General features: G+C 34.6%; 4 protein-coding genes across 5 annotated transcripts; 2 read left to right on the top strand and 2 right to left on the bottom strand.

The window, feature by feature from the left end:
• Window positions 1–1875: 1875 nt before the first annotated feature.
• On the bottom strand, window positions 1876–2572 carry LOC18606396 (blue copper protein 1a-like). The gene is made up of 2 exons (XM_018117139.2): window positions 2381–2572; window positions 1876–2274 (listed from the first exon to the last, which is right to left on the bottom strand). Exons 1-2 carry the CDS (start codon window positions 2544–2546, stop codon window positions 1940–1942), a joined length of 501 nt encoding a protein of 166 aa, XP_017972628.2. The 5' UTR covers window positions 2547–2572; the 3' UTR covers window positions 1876–1939.
• A 2745-nt stretch (window positions 2573–5317) lies between these two features.
• On the top strand, window positions 5318–7567 carry OZS1 (C4-dicarboxylate transporter/malic acid transport protein). The gene is made up of 3 exons (XM_007039978.3): window positions 5318–5968; window positions 6086–6891; window positions 6989–7567. Exons 1-3 carry the CDS (start codon window positions 5453–5455, stop codon window positions 7401–7403), a joined length of 1737 nt encoding a protein of 578 aa, XP_007040040.3. The 5' UTR covers window positions 5318–5452; the 3' UTR covers window positions 7404–7567.
• A 145-nt stretch (window positions 7568–7712) lies between these two features.
• Window positions 7713–13284, bottom strand: LOC18606394 (protein TPX2-like). Of its 2 annotated transcripts, none has more exons than XR_016025433.1 (18): window positions 12708–13284; window positions 12223–12381; window positions 11804–11890; window positions 11385–11535; window positions 10756–10864; window positions 10255–10305; window positions 10060–10157; window positions 9893–9968; window positions 9740–9802; window positions 9514–9597; window positions 9340–9398; window positions 9069–9147; window positions 8915–8980; window positions 8765–8827; window positions 8521–8598; window positions 8384–8418; window positions 8118–8221; window positions 7713–8020 (listed from the first exon to the last, which is right to left on the bottom strand). XR_016025433.1 is itself a non-coding variant. In XM_007039976.3 (18 exons), the coding sequence occupies exons 1-18, from the start codon at window positions 12889–12891 to the stop codon at window positions 8002–8004; spliced, it is 1575 nt and encodes a 524-aa protein (XP_007040038.2). In that variant the 5' UTR covers window positions 12892–13276; the 3' UTR covers window positions 7713–8001. The 2 variants fall into 2 exon arrangements, 1 of the variants encoding a protein (XP_007040038.2); XM_007039976.3 differs by having other exon boundaries at window positions 8384–8428; window positions 12708–13276.
• Window positions 13285–21089: 7805 nt separating this feature from the next.
• On the top strand, window positions 21090–24558 carry ACS10 (ACC synthase 10). The gene is made up of 4 exons (XM_007039974.3): window positions 21090–21858; window positions 21949–22080; window positions 23440–23600; window positions 23688–24558. Exons 1-4 carry the CDS (start codon window positions 21373–21375, stop codon window positions 24541–24543), a joined length of 1635 nt encoding a protein of 544 aa, XP_007040036.3. The 5' UTR covers window positions 21090–21372; the 3' UTR covers window positions 24544–24558.
• The last annotated feature ends 213 nt before the right edge of the window (window positions 24559–24771 follow it).

The following is a 24771-nucleotide window of genomic DNA, read 5'->3' as shown; positions in this document are numbered from 1 at the left end:
GTCATCTAATGTCAGACAATTAGACCCTTAAGCATCATTAATAAAAAAGGGGAAAATATGGCATTAACCAGCCAATTAGACCCTTGGGCATTAGGTAAAAGGGGAAAAAAAAGAGAGAGAAATAAAACGGAATGAATCAGCCAATTAGACACTTGAGCATTATTTTAAAAGAAGGAAAAAAAATAAAATGGCATTAAAAAAAATATTCTTATTAAATAAAAAACTGTAATTGGGGTTGTTAAATGGATTTCTTTGTTCCCTTGTTCCGTATGATCAAAGGCTTTGCATAAAATACAATATAATGCTGACGACTTGCGAGCCAAGTACATGCAAAGATGACATGTTGCTTTTAATCAACTATTCATAAGAAAAAATGGAAAGGCCAAATGCTGCAATTATACTCCATTTGGCATTGGTTTGCTGCTGCTGTCTGGGTTAAATTCTGAATCACCTGTCTATCTTGGAGACTAAATAAAAATGTTGGTGATCTCAGCCATTTGGATTTATTCAGCTGATTGTGGGGGTGGGTGGAGGAGACTTACATTTGGCCAAAAGTCCTTGGACCTTGGTTCCACTTTCACCTAGCCATAGTGCTTTTTATGTATAACAAAAGCTTCGATTGAGGAGACCGACCAGGCAATTGCTAGCTTCTGGCATCCGCACTTTCAGAAGTCTGTCAGCACCGCAAATTTTCTTATTCTGGTGTTGTAAGGGTGATCATGTTCGCGTCACTACTGGCTGTTGGAGAAGCCTTGGTTACAGCATGTGCAACACGTACTGTAAAAGAGTCGATTGCACCCACTCCGTAAAACATTGTGGGCTCCTTTTCTAGACTGCAGAGCATGTGACTAACTGTCCTGAACAATTCCAGTCACGTCTCCATGACTCTGATATAATCATGACGTTAGGTCTTATAATTTTATTTGGAGGGAGGGTGTAAACGCTTTTGATGCTTGTGAGTAAATGCAGCTTGACGAACGTTGGAACAAAAAGGCCAAAAAAGACAATACATTTTCCATGTTTAGCAACCTGGCCGGCTGAGTGGATTTGGTGCGTGCAAATTTCTAGCCATATTTAAATTGGAGATTTCGGGGCCTCCTTAACGTGTTACTGCAGCAGTTTGGAATTTTCTCTTGGGTTTATACTCTATTCTGAAAATGGGATTCCATTTTCATCTGTCATAATCAGAGTTTTAAATAATTGAGACTTCATCAAATATTTAAATTGCTGAACTTGTCTAAGTTTATGATCATAGCTAGATTTGACAAATTCACGAGGTATACCTGAGGTGCTGATTTGAGGAATTAACTGCATATCTGATGTCAGTCAGTAGAATTGGCGATGGCGACTCCCTTTCCATGTTTGGTGTCCTCATAAATTGGTGATAATTCATTGTCAAAGGCATGTTCCATTGATCTCGGCTTGACCTTAACCTTCAAAATGGGCTGAACTATCACAAATTCTCGACATGCACATCAGTTTAAAAAACTTTTGTGGGTTGGGCTGCGTTTTCGTTGGATCTTTTTATCCAAGGCGTTCACAATTTTCTCTGCTTAAGAAGCCCAAGAGAATATCATCCTATTTAAAAGAAAAACTGGTCTCCACTTTTGGCTTAATGAGAAATGAGGAATGCCTGAGCAACTCCGTCTGAAGTGTAATCCAGTAGTATTTAGTTCCTGAGAAAGCTTTGGTTTTACGTTGTCCTCTAAAGAACTAGCCAGAGAATCACTTAAGAATAAATTTTTTTTATCTGTAAATTAAGAGATGGAAGCTGGAAGAAGTAGTAAAGGTCTATTGATAGAAGAAGATAATGACTTAATATAATTATAACAAACCAATTCTCACAAACTGATAACAAATTGAAAAAATAGCAAACTCAAGAATCCAACATTCGAAACAGTTTAACCGCTAGGAATTAATCTAGAACATCATTACAACGTTAAAAAAGGACCATCCCAACAAAGCCAACCATGACCACGATCCCTCCATAAAAGCTAGATGCAGCATTTCCTCTCGCGGCAGATGTTGGTGAACTGAGAGTGGGAGCAGAAGCAGGAGAGTCTCCTTGAGCAAGCACAGTTATGTTAAGCTTCATGTTCCTGGCTGCGCAGTGCCTGGCTACACCGCAAATGTACCATTTTCTTCCTGGGGTGGCAAGTGTAATCACATCATTTCCAGTTGTAAGGGGAACAGTATTGCCTGCTGCTTCACATTGTTGGAATTCAGTTCCATTAACTCTAAGCACATTGTGAACTCCCGAAGCATACTTGAAAACTGCACCAAGAAACTCGTTTAGTTTATTGGTAGTCACATAATTGAAAAAATATTTAAACCATCTGAATCAAGAAATAATTGCAAGTTTACACGTAAATTTGTTTACCAAGTTTATCTCCAACTCGAAATTCCTTTCCTGCTGCCCAACCTTGGTAATCAAAGTCAAGGGTCCATCCACTCTCATCACCAACCAAAAACTCAGTGGCCAAACTTGAATGAATTACAGAGAAAGCAACAACAGCAATGATGAAGAAGATCTTGGAAAAGGCCATTACTGCATAATTTAGTAAGCAGCCGTGTTTTAGTTTCCTGTTGATGTACGTGTTCTTCGGATGAACTTGTGGAAATGCTTGCGGCAAAGCGTTCAAAGTGCAGCTTATTTATAAGGTTTCTGATGCACGTGTGGTTAATTCAGCATAAGTGATCCGGCTGAAGTCGGCACAGTCAAATGACACGGAAACATATGGAAGAGCGTACAAAAGCTTCAAGAATCAAACAGGTTTAGAATATTAATATTCTTGGAGCTGTTCATACAGGATTTTTTGTAGGACAGTTTCAAATGGTAATTGCAATTTTATGCTTTTTCATTCGACAAAAAGCACCAATGGCCTGCCATGTGTGTGAATATTATACGAGGATTTTGTCACGTTGTTGCCGGCCCACACCCCCCCTAACCCCCCCCCAAAATAGAAAGTATAATCAATAGAATTTAGATTTAGAATTGATTTCTTCTTTGCAGTAAATGGGGTTGGGCCGCATTTCCCATTTCTTCCTCCCTATTTGATCAAACTCAATCATCCCCTTTCAGTTTGCTTTTGTAACAGTCATAACTATAATATAAGCTTTGGGCAATTCTAGCAGGCTATGGACCATCGACAACACCGTGACCCGGGCAATAATTGGGCTTTAAAGAGTACTGAACCAATTTCTCAAGACCTTTTTCCACCGTGGACAACTGTTTCTCTCAATATTGTACGTTTGATTCGTCCAAAAGGAATGAAGCTTAATGCTAAGCAATTTGTTTTGTGCAATGTACACACAAAGAAGTTCCTTGAATCTATCTTCAATTTCAAATAAATAAATATAAGAAAAAATTATGAGAAATAACCTTCCTCGTAAATTCAATTCAAAAATATCAGTTTTATAATTTTAATTATTTTTAGTCAATTTTTGGTATGACTTGACAATAATACTCTTTAAACAATTTCAAACAAATTAAAATGGTTTCAGTTTTCTCTCTCCCGCCATCTAGATAAAAATTTTAAAATTAAATCTCGATTTCTCTCTCTGCTCAAATATGTCTATCTCGTCATCCAATTCGCTGATATAACATCAAGCTCTTTTTTATTTTATTTTATTTTTTTGGATGGTGGATGTTGGGATTCTTAAGGGTGATGAACAACGATTTTGCTCTTTGCAAACAGTGATTTTGCTCAGGGAGAAAGAACAGCTAAAGCATGTTTGATTATGGTGGTTCACGATTTTGTTGTGTCTGAGATTTAGATGATTGTTAAGCATATTTGCTAGGGATTTTGAGTTAAAATTGTTTAAGGAATATTTTGTAAATAGGGTATATTTTGTTTTTGTATAAGGAGAGTGAGCAAGACCTCTCGATAAGAATATATTTTCTCTTACTTTGGAGGGTTATGGAGTTTTGTAACCTATCTTTTATGAAATGCACAATTTCATGGCTTAGCAAAAAAAATTGTGTTCTAGATTCTTGCGTTTATTGATTTATTCATAGAACCCAAAAATTGAGTTTACTGATTTTTAGATATTGCGTGACTTAATCACCATGTGACTAGTTTTTAGTGATTCGTACTTAGTTTTAGGCATTACATGACTAGTTTTTATACATTGCGTGATTGATTTTTAAGCAATACCTAAGTCACGCAATACCTATCAACTAGTCATGCAATGCTTTATCAAAAACTAATCACGCAATGTCTTATCAAAAACTAGTCACACAATGCCTTATCAAAAATCAGTCACGTAATGTCCAAATTCAGTCACGTAATATCCAAAATCAGTCACGCAATGTCTAAAAACTAGTCACATAATTATCAAAAATCACCAAAACTACCGAATTCCATTTAACAAGATCAACAACTTCAAACGATACACCATATTCCATTTAACAACATAATTAACAAATATGAATGTTCAAAATATTCGAAAGTTTTTCTTCATATATCAAAAATCACTCTAAAATGTTTAAAAATGCTCAAAATGCTCACAGGTTTTCTTCGTATATCAAAAACTACACCAAAATGCTTAAACATTTTTCTTTCTGGTAAGGAATACTCCAAAGATGAATAGTCTGGTGAGAAAAGCTCAAAAAATGAGTCAGTTTGAGACACAAACCTAAACATACTTGATCAGTTAATAGGTTTCGGGTTGAGACGCAGAGCCTAACGAATGGGTTGGTTTTATTAAGGATAATTTTGTCCAATTTTTTTTTTCTTGGCTAAAAATAGTTAAAATTATAGGAATGATCATTCTTAAAAACGTCTTATGTCTCAGCCTCATTTATGAAAAGCACTCTAAATATAAACTATGATCACACATTTTCTGTAATACTTTTTGTTTTTTAAATAAAAAGTATTTCTAAAGTTTTAACAAAAGATATTTCTATCGATTCCTATGATTATCAGCAACAAAAAAAGAGTGTCAAAAGTTCCTCGTATGTATTAAATTTTCTTGACAACCAAATGGCAATGGTTCAATGTTACAGCAACATATAGCAGTTGACATTCAATCGTTCATTGTTACTCATTCAAAGATATCAAATCCCGTTATCTCTTTTCCTCTTGAGCCCCCGTGAGGAGTTGGCAAACTCTCTCTTTCTCACTGTGTGGAACAGTCCTCTCTTTTCTTTTCATCCAAGTTATTTGGGTTCAATAATTTTACCACTTGCAAAACCGAGCCACAAAAAATTTTTCACGATTTCACGAGAAATCTCCCCATGCAACCGAACTTTTTCCATAAGAAAGCATTGGTTCCCATTTCATCAACCAAACATCAATCCAACCATCTAGAGAAGCTGCACCTTTCTTCCACTTTTTCGTGATGCCTTGAAAAGGAAACAATATGAAAACTATAACTTGCATGATTCTACAAGAATTACAAACTTCGAGTTGCTTGTTTTTTTTGGTTGAATCTTGGAGGAAGAAACAAAATGGACAAGGGAGCAACTTCTAGTAAATCCTTTCAAACTCATTTTGTTGATATCCATGAAGTTTTACCAGAGGAAGAAGAAGAAGACGAAGGAGTGAGCAAAATGGAAGATAGAGTGGTGAAAAAGGGTTTGCACAAGCCTGTTAAACTTCGAGAATTGAAGAGGCCACAAAGGAGTTTTAGTAGGCAAGTGTCATTAGAGACAGGGTTTTCCGTGTTGGATAGGGAGGCTAAGGCCAAAGACGAGAGAAAGGTTCTCCAGAGAAGTGGTCGTAGTTTCGGAGGTTTTGATTCCGCTACTAGGGTTGGTGGAGAAGCAAGGAAAGGAGACTTTGACATCTTCAGGACCAAGTCGACTCTCAGTAAGCAGAATTCTCTGTTGCCTGCAAGAAAAGAGAGAGAGACAGAGTCCCAAAGAACTGAAGGTGCTAATGGTCTTGATGAGTCTGTTAACAATAGTGTTCCAGCTGGAAGATACTTCGCTGCTCTCAGAGGACCTGAATTAGATCAAGTGAAGGTAACATGCTAAAGTTAATATGTATGTATGCCATGAATTTGATCTGCTCAAGTAGATTTTTTCCATTCATGGTCTAGGGTTTCTTCACTTTCATTTTTGTGCTCTTATTTGCTGCAGGACTACGAGGACATTCTCCTCCCAAAAGATGAGATATGGCCCTTTCTCCTTCGTTTCCCAATTGGTTGCTTTGGTATTTGTCTTGGACTTAGCAGCCAAGCTGTTCTATGGCGTGCCCTGTCAACTAGCCCAGCTACCAAGTTTCTCCACGTTACACCATTCATCAACCTTTTCCTTTGGATATTAGCCCTGGCGGTGCTAGTCTCAGTTTCCATCACCTACTTGCTCAAATGTATTTACTACTTTGAAGCTGTCAAAAGAGAATACTTCCATCCTGTCAGAGTCAATTTCTTTTTTGCCCCCTGGGTTGTGTGCATGTTCCTTGCCATTGGTGTACCGCCGATGCTAGCACCTGCAAAACTGCACCCTGCCATTTGGTGTGCTTTCATGGGACCTTATTTCTTTCTCGAGCTCAAAATTTATGGTCAATGGCTTTCAGGGGGTAAGAGGCGTCTTTGCAAGGTAGCAAATCCATCTTCCCATCTTTCTGTAGTCGGAAATTTTGTTGGGGCAATCTTAGCATCAAAGGTGGGATGGACGGAAGCTGCAAAGTTTTTGTGGTCTGTTGGCTTTGCACATTATCTTGTGGTGTTTGTAACACTGTATCAGAGATTGCCAACAAGTGAAGCATTGCCTAAAGAGCTGCACCCCGTCTACTCCATGTTTATTGCAGCTCCATCTGCTGCAAGTATTGCTTGGGGAAGTATTTATGGTGAGTTTGATGGTTGCTCAAGGACATGCTTTTTCATTGCATTGTTCCTCTATGTTTCACTAGTCGTGCGGATCAACTTCTTTACAGGATTCAGGTAAGCGAATTCTTGATCACTATCAGTGTCATAGGTTCTCCTCGATCAGAGGATATATTTTAATTTACTCTTAATCTGTAATTCAATGACTTTGCAGGTTCTCTGTGGCATGGTGGTCGTACACCTTCCCAATGACAACCGCATCAGTGGCGACAATCAAGTATGCGGAACAGGTTCCTTCTCTTTTAAGCAAGGGGCTTGCTCTCTCTCTTTCTTTCATGTCATCGGCCATGGTGTCTGTATTATTGGTGTCCACCCTTCTTCACGCCTTTGTTTGGCAGACATTGTTTCCAAATGATCTCGCCATAGCAATAACAAAGATAAGACATGTAAAGGGGAAGAAGCCCTTCAAGAAGGCTTATGATATAAAGCGCTGGACAAAACAGGCTTTAACAAAGAACAACTCTGTGGACAAAGAATACAATGGGGAGAATGAAAGAGCATACGAGCTGCAATCTGGACACATGCAGAGAGTAGATGCAATCTGGACACATGCAGAAAGTAGAAGCTGACTTAATATATAGTTAAAAGCATGAGACTGGCACAGCAGTCAAGATGCTAGGATTTCATGATTGTAGCTGAAAATCTATCTTTTCCTGGACCTTGGTTTAAAGGACACATTCAATATATGAAATGTAAACAGTCAATGAATCCATGGATTATATATTTTAGATTAGTACTACAAAGATTACGTCAATTCATAAATAGTTATAGCTCTGAAATCCTAGCGGCCTAGCCATCCAACTAGATTGAATTTGACTTGAGCACTGGCCATTAAATTAGTGGTAATGCTACAAAAATGAAGTCCTAAAGAAATGGTATGAGGGCTTGATCGGCTATACAACATGTGTAACATTTTTATTGTATTATGGACTTGTGACCCAAAAGTATTGGAGCACGAAAGTTCATTTAACATGTCAGTTTCTTTGAAGGTAAAGATTGATTCTTAGTAAAGTGGATATCCACAGATTCCATATACAGCAAAACCCTACGTTTGTTGATGAAATTTGTGCAATTGTTGAGTGTTGATCTGTCAAAATTCCAGAACAACAGCAGAATCTTGAGTTGGATGTCCATGAGGTAAACCATCTGGGACTGCTGCTTTTACTTTCAGCGAATGCCCAAGCTCCTGACGGTTCCATGTAAGGTTATTCTTCTCGAAAACTTACAATTAAGAAGGACAAGAAAAAACGATATTGCATTAACAATCGTCTTTGCTGACATACCTCGTGCTCAATTGATTACCAACTTCAGTGATGCAACCATCGTTCCCACACTGAATGTTCTTTCCGCCAAACACATGAGGTTTCTCCTTTGTCAAATTCCTCATCTACAACATAATGGAAAGCATTACTTCATAGGAAGAATTAAAAAGCCTATATTAGAATTTCAAAGAATTGGTAACATGACCCAGCAAAAGAGGAAGGGGGAGGGAGGGAGAGAAGGAATAAGGTGCCAGAAGATGCTAATCAAACTTAATTCTGAAGCTTACCTCATGTTCTGGTTGGAAAGAAGTCCATCTATTTTCTTTTGAGCCCTTATACCAAAGAACAATTACATCAAGAGCATACTAAAAAAATTCAAAATTCAAAAGTATCTGATATAATAAAGTTAAAAAACTAGGAGAACCTTGGTAGATGTAAAGGTAGGACGGGGCAACTTGATCTGAGATCCATTGCTTGGTTGTAGTTCAGATGTCAGAGACAGCTGGCATAAAAATAGAGCATTAACAAAAATATGCCATGCAAACAGTAAGACCTAAAAAAGATCAAACACTGCAATTGCATTATTAGATGCCATATAATGTTAATTGGAAATAGAAAAGGTGGAATATGGATTACAGCAGAATTGGGACATATTTATTAAGGTTTACCTTACTAAAAAGTTCTACAGGTGGGGTTTGCTGAACCCTCTTCTCCGCATGGAAATTAAACTCCTGTTTGGTAGACAAAGCACAATATCATCTCAAAGAATTCAGGCCAACAATCAATTTATAATAGACTCAGATCTTCCATACTCTTACCATTGGCACTGTGGTTTCCCTCTTGATATTTCGGAAAACACCGATATCCCCCTTATGGGAAAATATCTGCATCCAGATACTCATTAGGAATGGTTGATATCTAGCACAAGATTTTCAGCAAATGATATGTGCATGTTATTTGTTATTTGCTTACCTTCTTATTCAAAGGACGAGCTTTGAAGTTGTACTTTATGTCACACACATCCTGCCCAGTGGCAACCATGGCACTTGCTCTAAGCAAAGTAGGGACAATTCCAAAGTCATTCCTTTTCTCAGATTTAATTCAAATTTCATATTAACAAAGACAAAGGGTTCCATACAAAAGAATTAGCACAAGAAAAAATGCATACTTGCATAGATGCATATATAGTATATATTCTGCACAAAACTACATTTTCTAGATATTTAACATACAAAATATTTACCTTCTGGCTTCTCTAGTTCCATTGCCAGTAGCAAAAATTGTACCAGGTTTCTCAGACCCCTGCATCAACATCAATTTTACGATAAGGAACAAGGCGGATTGATGACAAAGCTCAAAGTAAGATGATACATAAAAATATTCTAATGCTAAATATTCAATAAAACCAACAGCTAACCTTGTCAGCATCATTGCTTTGGAATGAGGATGGTACAGCTGATGAGAGTTGCACAGCCCTTTCCGATGTCTTCAGGCGAAATTCCTGAGGAGCAATGAAACAGAAATCTGAACTTACATATGGAATGCAAGAATCCTCAATTTTGCTAAAATCATTGCTTGTTATGATGCTTCCACAAAATGCTTTTAGTCCAGGAACAAGCAAGAAACTACAGTCCATGACTTACTTGAAACTGTGGCAACTTTGGAATGCTCTTCTTTGGAAGGGGCAATGAAGGGGCCTCAAGAATCTGCAAATGATAAACATATGCTTGAGAGGTGGGAAGCACAACAAAATCAACTTTACAAAAAGTATCTTTCGTCACATCATAAGTACCAACTTTTCTATTCAATGGGCGTGCTTTGAATCTGTGTGTGACAGATGTAACATGCTCTTGTTCTGTACCATTCTTAGGCCTGAAATGAAGACATCATTCCACCAACGGCTTGTTAACAATACTTTTACTCTACACCTCAACATGTAAAGAAATAGGGACCTGAAACTAACCGTATTCTTTGAGCCCTGTGCGCTGTTTCAAGCTCAGGTTCCTTTGGAATGGTAAGCTTCAGCCTGGTATGGATGGAGTTTCTATCTACAGTTCCCTCCTGCATAACCACAAAGAAAAGCGCAGCTAGTTAACGACTCAAGACAGGTTAAGATCCAAACGCACTTCAAAAATCTAAACATACTTCAAGGGTGTACCTTTTTAGGTGCCTTATGAATCAAATTAGTTTGCTGCTTCACATCAGCAACCTGCCATGCAGAACAAATGTTGAGCCCAAACCAGAAGCTTATTTGATAAATAATGCAACTCAACCATTGTAGTAACAGACTTAAATCTTAAGTCTAAAGTGGAGATGGAAGAGTGAAGACAGAAGCCAAAAAGGTGAGCTGGTATATTCAACCTCTAGTTTGTCCCTACTCTAAGTTTTAACAGGTTCATATAAGAAAAGACACTGCTTTTCAAAAAAAATATAAGAAAAGACAACCCATTAGAGCACTTTGTGTTCACCCATGTAGTTATTAGTTGCCAGCTTGTGAACATTAAAAAGAAAAGGTTCTTTCATCAACATAAAAACCACTTTCAGATTGTACTTGAAAAACCTAACATCCACTTTCAGATTGTACTTGAAAAACTGAAGATGTTCAATACATATGAGCCAAGCATAGTGGGAGTACAGGAAATTTTACAAACTCATGTACCTTTCGCGAGAGACCTCCCTCTAGCTTCTGCCTCTTGGCAGCTTGACTTTCAACCACAGAAGAATTACCTAGGCTTCTGTCACTGTTTAGCAGCTGTTGCTTCTGAAATCTACATTTAAAGAAATGAAGTAATAGAAAACTGAATAGAAAGATTGTAATCATTGTGATATACCATCCCACATTGAGTGTGAATGCAAATGTTAAAACCTATATAAGGATTTAAGTCATTCACTGCTAACAACTTGAACTTAAGCTTTAGAGGCCACATGATTTAAGCTCAAAATGTTGTTGGACTAATGGTGCTTGAACCGGAGCCATTACAATTAGTAATAGAGTATGTATGAGCCTGGTATAGACTTTCACATTGTGCTGGTGAGATCTTAATCTTGTCAAGTGGACCTTGATTGATATATGTGGCTTTGATGAAAACATCAAGTATTGAGACATTTTAGTTTAGCATCCCTTATCTAAACTAGGATGCTTTTACATTACTTTGTGCAAGAAACTTAAAGACATGTGAAACTGAAAGTAGTCATTTCAAAGAGGTAAGATTTTCTTTGTATCTATGAGAACACTAGATTGTGAAATTACAATGAAAAAGAAATTGATAGAGCATTTCCAAGGATTACCTAGATGCAGCAACTTGAGGGGGCCGATTTTGTTTTGCCAACTGACAGGCAGTAGGTTTCATAAGAGTTGAGCTCCGTGGAATTACGGATTTCACGCTCTTAGATTTATCTTTTAATTTATTGCTGGACGTGTAATTGTAAGTTGTAAAGCCTGAGGGAGCGAAAGAAAAAATTTCTGAGCAAACACATAGGAAGAAACATTGAAATTAATGATTAGAGACATGTTAAAGCTATAACAGATGACAAATTACTATATAGAGATTATTAAGTTCAAGCAACTAGGTGGGTACTATATAGAAAGCACGCATGCTTCAAACAATGTTTGTGGTTAAATAGAACATACTGGAAAGAAGGAATATTATAACAATAAGAAAGCTATACGTCACTAAAGGGAGAAAAAAGTAATAAAAAAGCTTCACCTGCAGTTAATTGAAATGGTTGATTCAAAGCTTTTTGTAAAACTTTCTGTATATCGGTGAAGATCCCTCTGTTAGTTCCTTCAATGCCTAAAAACAATAATATCAGTTCAGCACAACCTTTAGACTTCCCAAAGAAATCATCTTCTTTTTCTTATTCATTGTTTTGGGTGATCCATCCATCCTTTTAATCAAAGGTCTAACCAACAACTCTAAAACAGACCACACTAAAGCCCAATCTTCGTATAATTGCCTGCAGAAGCACAGGTTTGTCTCAAAGATTCTGTCTCAATTTCAGAAGCAAGCTCCACGGCTCTTTAACATCAGCTAAATTACTGCATTTGGCCTTAAAAATTACATAGAGAGAAGATTCAATGAAATAAAAGCACCACAAATAAGGTGCTAAACAAGGCTAACTGTACCTCTGTTATTAGGACCCATAGCTGAAAATTCCAACGCCATAACATTACCGGAATCATTTTCAAGTAATGTACTAGTATCTTCCACTTCTTTACATTTTGGAGACGTATTCACATTTTCCAGGAGACTCTCTTCCCTTAAAACTAACTTCGCCACAAAAGCTACAACCAAAAGAAAAAAAGGGGTTAATAGATAGAAATATATTTCCCAAGAAAGATTAGAGGGAAAAAGGATTTTTAAAAGACAGATAATAAAAGGAACTTTCTTTTTTTTTACAATAATGTCTCCGAAATTTTGAAACAAAGGAAAGAAAAGAATAGGCAGTCATTGATATATAACTCTTAAGAAAGAGAGTAAACCCATCTTTGCGGCTTATTTTTCTTCCATCAAACGAGAAGAAAAGATAATAAACCAAAAAACAAAATAAAATTAATGGAAAAACAATTCTTGCTTGAAGCAAACATTATTAGGATACAGAGAAACTGACGAGAGGGAGGATAACTCGGCGCCGACTCAAGCCAGAGTTCAGCTTCTCTGGCCTCCGCTGGCGACTCCTCGCGCGTGAAGTCAAAGAACCGAGCCGCATCAAACTCGTATTCAAGATCGACCTCTCTAACCTCGAACACTGGCTCTATCTCCATCTCCGTATCCATCTCCATCTCCTCTTCCATCTATATCTCTCTCTAAAACTCTCTCTCTCTCTCTCTCTCTCTCTCTCTCTCTAAAATGCCGCTCTAACTTCACCTGAACCAAACAGAACTAAACACCGCCGTCATTTGCACCGATAACCTGAAACTGATTGTCGCTTTAGACCCTAGAAATCTTGGAACGGCAAGGTTGAGTTGACGACGGCAATGATCAGCCTCACTGCAGCATTCAAAGCAAAATTAATTCTATCTCAAGAAAGCGGAAAAAATAAAAACGAAGAACAAAGGACAACATCCATAGCGTTAGGTACAAGCCACCGAAGCTGGACTCTGGGCCTGGGGTTTATTTGTTTTTGTTTTTGCTTTTGTTTTATAGAGCCGAGGTTTTGTAACGATCCGAATTTTGAATTTATGGGCTCCTGAAAATTATTAGTAAAACAAAAAACATATTAAGGCCAGTCTCTAAAATTTATTGACGATACAATCCCTCTTCTTTAATGGAAATTTTGGGGCTGGAGTCTACAGTTGGGTGATGTGGGTAGAGGGTAAAAGAGTCAATTGGGTTTGAATTTTTGTCTTTGTAGTGAGGAGCAGTGATATCGGAGTTCGAGCACAGGGTTTCGGGTGACGAGATCATGTCGAAGGAACCTCTGAAATTTCGGCGCGGGTTGCATTTGCCACTGGTATTTGATTGTAATTGCGAGATTGCCCCTAACGGTTTTATTCGTTTGTCAGGTAGAGGAAAGTGTGGGGAAGAGTGGCCCCCTCTCAGATACGAATTCAAATCCGGAGGAAAAGGGTAAAAAGGGCATTTAGAGATATATGTACGAAACATAATTAGTCAGCATTTCTTTTTTTTTGGTAAGCTGAAAAGTTTTAAAGGCCTCGATTCCAAAGGAAAATCCTTTTGATTTGATTGTTAAAATCTGGAGTTGAATAGTAAATACAGCTAAGACATCGCATCAAATAATCCTTTTACACAAAATTGACTCAATTTTGTGTTTGAATGATGGTTGGGCTCAAAGAAAAAAAGAATAAAAAGGAAAATATGAGTTCGAATTAAGAGGATACAAAATTTGTCAAATTTTTTAGTTCTGAATTTCGTGGAAGCAAACTAAACCATGTATTATCTAAGCTTTAATAGCATTGGCTAATTATCACTAATTACATTATCCAAACTAAATTTACAACAGTGACAATACTTAACCGCAAAGTTGCTTAAAATAATCAATACCACCACAAAGTATAATAAAATATGAAATCATTACTTATATAAGCGACAATACTTACGGAGAGAGCCCTAAAGGGACGGCATGAGGCATTGGACCAAATAATTAGAGATGATAATACTATTGGAGCATTGGATACTCCGTAGTATCAAATTTTTCAAAATAATGAAAGGGAAAGGAAAGGAGTAGGGGGGTATGTGGAACTGTCAATGCCTATCCAAAAAATAGCATATGGTTTTGACTTTTTTGTTAAATGCGATCAATTGCGTACTTCTTTTTGTCTCCTTGTGTGAAGGATTATGAAATCTATGCCTTCCTCTCTACATGTATCACTTAAAGGAGTAAAAAGGATGAGGAAAGCTAAGAAAACAATATAAATTTGACTGTTTGACGAAAACGACGTTGATTTTTCACGTGGACCCTTTTTTGAAGGAAATTTGAGACCTTTGCTTGTTTAGAGTATTTGGCTTTTGAATGTGATAATTGCTGGGTGGTTGAATTATTTCAGAGCTTTTTCTCTATTTTTTTCTGAAGCATGCGTCCCATAACTTATTAAATGTTGTTACTTGACTTCAGCTGGCACATTCAATGCAGTCACAGGGTTTGCATGGGATTCCTTTGTATATTCCCCCAACCGTATGTTGAACACTGTAATGTTGTTGTTCCTTTCTTATCATTTGATCTTATTCCAACTTAAGGAACCACTTCTACGGTTGTGTTTGAATTGAGAGGATAATCATTTGATCAAAGTTAAGCATTAAGCCAATAACAATGGTGAACACTACAATAAGTCTAATCTTACTGTAAAGTCAATAAATAAAATTTTTAAAAAATAATAAAAATTTGTTTAACAGGTTAACAGATAAATAATATATGTAATTTTTAAATTTATTCATTTTAAGATAACAACATAGATAATTTTTAAATTTATTTAATTTATTTTTAAAGTTATTTAACTTTTAATTTTATTTTATTTGTTAGTTTAAACTATAAGAATATTATTCTTTTTAATATTAAAATTATATTTATTTAATTAATTTAATAAAAAATATTATTATCATTTATTACGATAACTCTCATATATTTACATTAAGATTTTAAATTTATTTATTTTATTTTTATAAGATTTTACATCAATTCTTACAACTTTACGCCAAACCTTTTCAATAGCAACTTTTAACTATAATTATATTTTTCTTTGTTATTTTTTATTTAAAATAAAAATTTGAATATCATTACATACTTTTATCCCAATAATATAAATATAAATACTTATTTTTCAGTAAAATTATATTTTTTTACTTAATTAATTTATTTTGTTAACTCTCACATATTTACGTTAAGATTTAAAATTTAGTTATTCCACTTTTATAAGTTTTTATGTCAATTGTTACAATTTTACGTCAAGATTTATCTATACCAATTTTGAACTATAATTATTATTTATTTAAAAATTAAAATTTATATATCGTTAAATACTTTTAATAAGAGAATATATTTTTAAATATTTATTTTTCATTAAAATTAGATTTTTTTTACTTAATTGACTTGTTACGTTAACTTTTACACATTTATGTTAAGAGTTAAAATTTAGTTATTCCACCTTTATAAATTTTTATGACAACTGTTATAGTTTTACGTTAAGATTTATCTATGTTAATTTTAAACTATAATTATTTTTATTAATATTATTCGTTATTTAAAAATTAAAATTTATATATCGTTAAACACTTTTAGCTCAAAAATATAAATTTGAATATTTCTTTTTCACTAAAATTAGATTTTTTTACTTCATTGACTTGTTACGTTAACTCTCACACATTTACATTATAATTTAAAATTTAATTATTTAACTTTTATAAGTGTTTACGTCAATTATTACAGTTTTACGTCAAGACTTATCTATGTCAATTTTGAACTATAATTATTTTTATCTTTATTATTTTTTATTTAAAAATTAAAATTTGTATATCATTAAACACTTTTAATCAAAAAATATAAATTTAAATATTTAGTTTTCACTAAAATTAGATTTTTTTACTTAATTGGTTTGTTACGTTAACTTTCACACATTTACGTTAAGATTTAAAATTTAGTTATTCAATCTTTATAAGTTTTTACGTCAATTCTTACAATTTTATGTCAAGACATATCTATGTCAATTTTAAACTATAATTATTTGTATTCTTATTATTTTTATTTAAAAATTAAAATTTGTATATCGTTACATGCTTTTAACCCAATAATATAAATATAAATGTTTATTTTTCATTAAAATTAGATTTTTTTACTTAATTAACTTTTACATTAATTCTCACACATTTACGTTAAGATTTAAAATTTAGTTATTTCACATTTTTAAGTTTTTACGTCAATTGTTACAATTTTACGTCAATATTTTTTTATGTCAATTTTGAACTATAATTATTTTTTTCTTATTATTCTTTATTTAAAAGCAAAAATTTGAATATCATTACATACTTTTAGCCTAATAATATATATAAATGTTCATTTTTATTAAATTTAAAATTTTTTATTTAATTAACTTATTACGTTAACTTTCAAATATTTACGTTAAGATTTAAAATTTAGTTATTCCATTTTTATAAATTTTTACGTTAATTATTGTAGTTTTAGGTCAAGGCTTATTTATATTAATTTTGAACTATAAACTTTTTCATTATTATTTTTTATTTAAAAATTAAAATTTATATATCGTTAACCACTTTTAGCCCAAAAATATAAATTTAAATAATTTTTCACTAAAATTAAATTTTTTATTTAATTGACTTGTTACGTTAACTTTCACACATTTACGTTAAGATTTAAAATTTAGTTATTTTGTCATTATAAGTTTTTACGTCAAATGTTATAGTTTTACGTTAAAACTTAAAAATTAAAATTTATATATGGTTAAACACTTTTAATCCGAGAATATAAATTTAAATAATATTTTTCACTAAAATTAGATTTTTTTTATTTAATTGACTTGTAACGTTAACTTTCACACGTTTACGTTAAGATTAAAAATTTAGTTATCAACTTTTATAAGTTTTTACGTCAATTTTCACAGTTTAACGTCAAGGTTTTTCTATGTCAATTTTGAATTATAATTATTTTTATCTTTATTATTGTTTATTTAAAAATTAAAATTTGTATATTGTTAAACACTTTTAATCCGAAAATATAAATATAAATGTTTATTTTTTACTAAAATTAGATTTTTTTTACTTGATTGACTTGCTATGTTAACTTTCACACATTTACATTAAGATTTAAAATTTAGTTATTCCACCTTTATAAGTTTTTATGGCAATTGTTAAAGTTTTACGTCAAGGCTTATCTATGTCAATTTTGAATATTGTTATTATTATTATTATTATTATTATTATTATTATTATTATTATTTATTTATTTAAAAATTAAAATTTGTATATCGTTAAACAATTGTAGTCCGATAATATAAATTTAAATATTTATTTTTCGTTAAAATTAATTTTTTTCTTTAATTGACTTGTTACGTTAACTTTTACACATTTACATTAAGATTTTAAATTTAGTTATTCTACCTTTACGAGTTTTTTTGTCAATTCTTATTGCTTCACATTAAGGATTTTTAATCATAACTTTTAAAAACTTTATGTCTAGGTTTTTTTATGACAAATTTAAATTACATGTGTTTTTATTTTTATTATTATATATTTTTAATTTTGACTTTTTGATTTATTATAGTTATAATCCTACTTATAATATGAAATTTCAGCAATTAAATAAAAAAATGAAAATAAATGGTTTCTATTAATAAGGCATAAAAAGAGTCCATCAAAATGAGGATTTTTTGTTTACCAGTTAAATTGGTTTACCAGTTTCTTTATAGATTTTAAATCAATTACTGTAATTTGATATCATCTATCATAAATTAGATGATATTTATTAATTGATCTTACAGTAAGGTTAAAAATGTTGACCTTACTGCAGAATTTGTCCAATAACAGAACACAATGCACTGTATTCTGGTCAGCCTATCTTATAATAGCAACCTTGGGCCAAAATGTCCCAAGTCACAACCACTCTCGCATCCATTGGCATTTTAGCAATGAGATGTTGGGCTTTGCTTCTGTTACGCAGACCCGCCAAACTCATGGGCTTAACAATTTCGGAAAAGAGGAAAGAAACTTTAACCTTCTTTTTTTGCGAAGGCATCAGATAATAAGCGGAGGAAAGAAACTTTAACCTGAGAATATATAATTTAAAATCATAGTTTTAATTATAGTCTGATAATATATTCTGAAATTTATGTTTTATTTTTTCAGCCAATCCACATTTATTTTGATGTAAATATCATTGTATTTTATGTAATATGTATGCATTCAAATATACATGGATGTCCACCTCAAAAACATTTGAATATATAGATACATCCTCCTTCTTTAGTCAAGGGAGATGCAGAGGGAGGCTTGCGGGCTCACACAGTGACAAAAAACAGAGCAGACAGCTACTATAAATCGGGTGCTGGACTAATGCACATGTAAAGCCAATTCCAGGTCCAGTCACTCTAGGAACACACAGCAACCCCCAAGTTGTCAAGATTCTGACCCATTCTAACGCGATGGCTCTTGCTCTTTGTTATGAGCACGCAATCAACTCTCCATCAGAGCCTCATGCATCCCCATCCCTATTTCGCTCATCTTCAACTTTCTGCCTTATCTTCAAAACAAGGTTTATTTAATTTTTTTGAGGTTTTTGCTGTCATTGTTTTATAAAATTGTGACTCTGAATTTCAGTAAATGACAACAATAAACTACCCTAGGAATAGCAGATTCAGTATTCACTAAAAGAGAGCTTACCCCATTTTAATCAGTCCAGGTCCTCCAGGATTAATTGCTTAGAGGTCAGCCAACATTTTCCTTCCCCACAATCAAAAAAAGTTAGGTTTGAACAATAACCTCTCACACCTTCCAGTTAGGCTGATTAGGAATACTCCCTGCACATTAAATATTTGCTTGGCACCTAAATTCAAATAAGAAATTCCTAATCAATGCTAGTCCAACTAGTTTACTTCCCTTCACAACCTGCTGGGGGTATTGAGTGGCCAATATTGGATACAGTTTGCTTCATTACTGGGTAACAAAAGCAGAAAACACCCGCAAGATTTCGTGGATGTAGCATGATCCGGAGTCTTTCATGATAAAATACTTTTTCTGATATTTCTTTGGTTTCAAAACAGTATATTTTTCTATAGATTTGTTTCCCCAATTAACAAACTTTACTATTTAGCTTTATTGTTCAACTAACCTTATTACGTGCAAGCCTCAAAAACCTGCTTGAACTCAGAATACTTAAGGTTTCCTGAATCTTGTAGCCTAGATTTAGACTATTAATAATATCTATAGCTTGATGCTTGAACGAGGCAAGAGTCAAACTATACCAGTAATTCTCTTTTAAAACAATTCTTTTCTTTCAGGTTTCCCAAATCCCAACTAGCGGAATTTATCTATACGTTATCTTAAACCATTGTTTTCATTTCTTTTCCCCTTTGATTCTTTAAGAAAAAAACCCCTAATCAATGTGAGTATGCACATCACACAGACAACTACAAGTGAAACTTGGTGATTAATTACTCATCATGTCAAAGTTTTAAGGATAGAAACAAGTAAGAATTACAAACCGGTCCCTTTCCTTGATCTATTTATATCTTCAAAATGCATTATTTAGTATTCAGAAAAGCAAAAACACACACAATACATTGACCCCAAAATCAAGAATTTGAGATTAGGTGAATCAAGTGTGTGGCTCAAATAAACATCCCTGTTTTGAAGTAGACAATGGTCCTGAAAAAAGGCTTGGAAAAGTAACTACAGAAGTTTTGTAGGAAAACTTCGGATCTTGGACGAGTGATCACAAAGGTTGCTACGAGAGAAAAACAAAGGAAGTGAAAGTCCACAATAATGCTACTAGGTTCCTGTGTTGCCTATGCTTTCTTCGGGATATCTGGTGACTTGCCTTGGTTAAGTTGTTCTGTGGTGGACAAAGGAGGGGACAAAATTGGGGTTTTGTCTTCGAGTGCAAAGGAGGACTTTGAGGGCAAATTGTGGGTAGATTCTATCCTTTGGTCTCTTGTTTTTATAGAGATTCCAAGGGGTTTCTAATTAAGGTTAGATTAGAACAATGTTTTTATTTGGCATAAATTATTATAAGTTTAACATGACTGAAATTATTATAAAACCGAAATTAAATCGGTTTTTTTTTCTTTCAACAGAAATCGAAATTATTAATATATTTATACATTTATATGAATTATACCGTAAAATTATGGTAAAATTTTTCTCATGACACCATTGCTCATCAACGGAAAAAATAAAAGAGATCAATCATACCATCTTTTGGCTTCACCATTGGAGCAAGGTTAGTACGTGGCTTTGATTGCATCAAGGGGATCTTTTTGTCTGCTTCATCATATGACCATCATAGCTAAGATCAGATTAAATGCAATAACTTTAATCTATTTCCAAGCAATGGTAGATCCAAAACAAGTTTAAAAAGGGTTTTTAGAATACTCCAAAACATGTGCAAGGCATAATATGACCTTGAGCTTGTAATTGCTGGAGCAAATTTGCGTTGGATCTCTCTTTTTACATAAAACTCCCACCAAAGAGTCAAAAAAGAAAACGAATGCCTTGACATTGTCTTATGCTCAGTTTAGTCAAAAAAACACTACCATTAACAATTAAATAACAAGCAAATAATTTGATCTGACAAAGAAAGTGAGGGGATGAAGAAAAATCCTAGTGGTAAACTGTTAGCTTATTTTGGCAGCACACTGAAATTCAAATAATTTGCCCAAAATTCCCACCTAAAACGACACCAAAAGTTGTCACCCATCACCTGAAAATTACTGAACGCAAAACAAAAGGTTCAACTTGCAAAATCCATAATGGACAAACAAAGTGCAAGGCCATTTCAGTAAACTCACAGATTTTCCCTCCTAAAAATCTCCATTCTCAACAGCTAAATCCCAAAATCTAAAAATCCCCCCCTTCAAGCAAGGGACGGCTCAGAAAGAATCTATATCCCATAATTCCCCCCAAAAAATAAAATAAAAAAGAAAACCTCAAAACTCAGAAAACCAGAAAAAAAAAAAAAAAGGGAAAGAGACCACAAAGCTATTATTTTTATTCATCCGTTGAACATTAATCAGAAAACCCAGAAAAACCCATATTTTCAATTCCCATTTTTCATCTTCATTTTGAGTTTTAGTGGCCATGACTTCACTGCAATGACGCAAACCCGATTTTCCCGGACTCGGACCCCCGAACCCGAAAAGGAACAAGCCAGAGGGGGAGGAGGAGCCGCCATGAGAGTGATAGTTCCTCTACAAGGTGTTGTTCAAGGAAGAGGAGGCTTAATCTTAGGCTCCATAATTCCTTGCGCGCTCTTTTACTTTCTGCAATTCTATTTGAAGCGACACCGTAATGACCAGGATGACCAGAACGAATCGAATTCCCCGGGTCAAAACCAGGCGACACGGTCGCCGTCGTCGGGGCAGTTGACTGAGCTTCCTGGGTTGACACGTAATCTGTCTCGGGCTTTGCTATCGCCAAGAAGTCCGAGTGAACCCGTTTCAGTCTCAGGTCGAGTTAGTGGGATTGTGAAGGCTGCCGATTCTCCTTATTATGCCGGCTTAAGGCGGGTCAAGGAGGACCCGTATGATGAATTGGGTAATCCGAATGGGGTCATCCAGCTGGGTTTAGCGGAAAACAAGGTGAGTCTTTGTAGTTTTAGTTTTTTTTTTAATTGTTAATATGCATTATTTTTTGGTTTTTTATTGCTTTTTTTTCCTTTGTTCTTTTAGTTGTCGTTGGATTTGGTTAAGAACTGGCTAGCAGAGAATGCGAGGGAAGCGATCTTGGGAAATGGAAAGGAGCTGAGCATTAGCGGGATTGCAACTTACCAGCCTTTTGATGGATTGATGGAGTTCAAAGTGGTAATTGTTTTGTATTTATATTAATACTATCATGATCAGTTTATTGAGCCAATTCTCTTGTTATGTCTGTTTTATCATTTGAAGTTATGTTCAAAATGGTATGTGTGATGCAAGTGAGGAAAAGTAAAAGTTTTCACTTTGGGTGACTTTATGATGTCATATTATAATCTAGCTGTTTGAGATTCAGATTGATTGAGCAATAATAAGGTTACTCTGTGCTCTAGGGGCTGGTTCTGTATGGCTATGGCTTATGGTAGTGGTTCATGATCTTTTATAATAATGGTGGCCACCAAAAATTTAGTGGGATCTTTTATTTTTAATTGTTTGGAACTCCTTAAGGAGGATACAAATCTTTGCCGTGTATGAGTGCCTAGAAAAGATGTCTAATAGAGTATAATGCTTGTTTTCTGAAGAATCAAGTAAGAGTCAGGTCGCAAAGGCCAAATACATGAAATGTTATATTGGAGGTGCTGAGAAGATTGCAGGTGCCAGGTGGTAGACACAGAGCAAGCCAAGCTAGTTTCTTAAAGAAGAGGATATAAGTGATCAAAAAGATTCATTAAGAGAAAATAATAAATCGAAATTATTTCCTTCTGGTTAAGAGTTACATGTTCACTTAAAGGGGGATAAAATAAAACAAAACAATAAATCGAACTTCATCAGCTCTTATTCAGTGGATATATATCATTGGTAGTTACAAGAACCATTCATTAGGGCATGTACATGCACTGAAATCCTCTTGTAATTTCCAGTTTAATTCACCTCTTAGTGTTTTTCTTGTATTACATACTTTGATGACTTGTTCTGCAGGAAGATTTTGAAATGAAAATTAAGATTCTTCTTGCCACTGACTTTGCTTAAACGCATTTATACCAGTGATTCTAAGTGACCTTTTTGTTGGAAGAAAGAAAAGGAAGAAAAAAGAGAAGGGAAACAGATATTAACAATTAATTTGACAAGTCTTCTTAACTTGTGTACTAGTTGTGTGTGTGTATTTTAATTTTCAGGTGATATATGGAAAAATACCTTTAAGGTCATAATTTTTTTTTTTTTTTTTTTATAATTGGGGGAAGAGGGATTCGAATTCTACTCTTTAGATAAGGGGATCATGCACCAACCAATGAGCCAAATACTCGGATGCCTTTAAGGTCATAAATTATTTATAAAATTGTTAACTTAAACTCATGCATAAGATGTCTGATATAGGTATCTTGGGTCATTAGTATCAAGAGTCAATCTCAACCTACCCTGGAAGCTCCTTCTCATCTAATGATCCTTTCCTTTGGGAAATGTTCAGCTTTTGTGAATTAACAGTCTCTACTTGAAACATTAGTGACTTGACATGTGGTTACTTTGCAGGCTGTGGCAGGATTCATGGCTCAAGTCATGGAGAAAGCTGTTTTCTTTAATCCTTCACAGATAGTGCTGACTGCTGGTGCGACCCCTGCAATCGAGATTCTTAGCTTCTGCTTAGCAGATGCTGGAAATGCATTTCTTGTTCCAACACCATATTACCCTGGGTAATCTTTTTTCCATCATTTTGACAGTTTTCGTTCTGGTAACCAGCTATCCTGTGAGGGAACTGAGGTTTTGAACACAATATGCAGTTTTGACAGGGATGTAAAATGGAGAACTGGGGTGGAGATAATACATGTTCCTTGCCGAAGTGCTGACAACTTCAATTTGAGTATAACTGCTCTCGATATAGCATTCAACCAGGCAAAGAAACGTGGGCTGAAAGTGCGTGGGATCATAATATCAAATCCATCAAATCCTGTTGGGAATCTTCTAAGTCGGGAAACACTTTATAACCTTTTAGACTTTGCCAGAGAGAAGAACATCCATATTGTCTCTAATGAAATATTGGCTGGATGTACTCATGGAAATGAAGAATTTGTGAGCATGGCTGAAATTGTTGACCTGGAAGATGTTGACCGGAAAAGAGTCCATCTAGTATACGGTTTGTCAAAAGATCTTTCTCTGCCAGGCTTTAGGGTTGGTGTTATTTACTCTTTCAATGAGGAGGTTCTGGCTGCTGCGAAAAAGTTGACGAGGTTCTCATCTATTTCAGCTCCAACCCAGCGTCTGCTCATCTCTATGCTATCCGATACAAAATTTGTTCAAACATTTATTACCATTAACAGGGAGAGGCTTCATAGAATGTATGTTCAGTTCGTGGAAGGGTTGAAAAATTTGGGCATAGAGTGCATAAAGAGTAGTGGGGGTTTCTACTGTTGGGCTGATATGAGCGGGTTAATCAGCTCTTATAGTGAGAAAGGGGAACTTGAGCTTTGGGATAAGTTGTTGAATATAGCCAAGGTCAATGTAACTCCAGGGTCTTGTTGTCATTGTATTGAACCTGGATGGTTCCGCTTCTGTTTTGCCACATTGACAGAGAAAGATATCCCTGTGGTTATGGAACGGATTCAGAAAGTTTCTGAAACCTGTAAATTGAATAGATGAAATGTTGTTTGTTTATTCTATGGTTTTAGACAACCCGATATTTTTTGATTGAAAGCTCTTTTCAGTTGACACTAAAGCAGACAGTAGTAGTCCCTGGCCTGGTTCAAGAACCAATCAATGCCATTAAGACCTTAATTTTCATATGTAGGGATCGGTGCAAATCACAAGCTATTGCATAGGGTTAAACTGTTTTAGGGATCTGTACGCACAAAAAGCTTGGAAATCTGA

The sequence above is a fragment of the Theobroma cacao genome, chromosome 3 (genome assembly GCF_053813885.1).
Source record: "Theobroma cacao isolate CCN51 chromosome 3, ASM5381388v1, whole genome shotgun sequence".
Taxonomy (NCBI): Eukaryota; Viridiplantae; Streptophyta; class Magnoliopsida; order Malvales; family Malvaceae; genus Theobroma; species Theobroma cacao.
This window is presented reverse-complemented; position numbering and strand designations above follow the sequence as displayed.

Bases quoted from the DNA above. Each gene is read 5' to 3' on its own strand.
- ACS10 (XM_007039974.3), top strand. From the start codon at position 21,373: ATGACGCAAACCCGATTTTCCCGGACTCGGACCCCCGAACCCGAAAAG. The intron at 21,859-21,948 runs GTGAGTCTTTGT...TTGTTCTTTTAG, and splicing joins TGGGTTTAGCGGAAAACAAG to TTGTCGTTGGATTTGGTTAA. The intron at 23,601-23,687 runs GTAATCTTTTTT...CACAATATGCAG, and splicing joins CCAACACCATATTACCCTGG to TTTTGACAGGGATGTAAAAT.
- LOC18606396 (XM_018117139.2), bottom strand. From the start codon at position 2,546: ATGGCCTTTTCCAAGATCTTCTTCATCATTGCTGTTGTTGCTTTCTCT. The intron at 2,275-2,380 runs GTAAACAAATTT...TTCTTGGTGCAG, and splicing joins TCGAGTTGGAGATAAACTTG to TTTTCAAGTATGCTTCGGGA.
- OZS1 (XM_007039978.3), top strand. From the start codon at position 5,453: ATGGACAAGGGAGCAACTTCTAGTAAATCCTTTCAAACTCATTTTGTT. The intron at 5,969-6,085 runs GTAACATGCTAA...TATTTGCTGCAG, and splicing joins CTGAATTAGATCAAGTGAAG to GACTACGAGGACATTCTCCT. The intron at 6,892-6,988 runs GTAAGCGAATTC...ATGACTTTGCAG, and splicing joins AACTTCTTTACAGGATTCAG to GTTCTCTGTGGCATGGTGGT.
- LOC18606394 (XM_007039976.3), bottom strand. From the start codon at position 12,891: ATGGAAGAGGAGATGGAGATGGATACGGAGATGGAGATAGAGCCAGTG. The intron at 9,399-9,513 runs GTTAGCTGTTGG...ATGTTGATGCAG, and splicing joins AAAGCAATGATGCTGACAAG to GGGTCTGAGAAACCTGGTAC. The intron at 8,981-9,068 runs GTAAGCAAATAA...ATCTGGATGCAG, and splicing joins CTCGTCCTTTGAATAAGAAG to ATATTTTCCCATAAGGGGGA.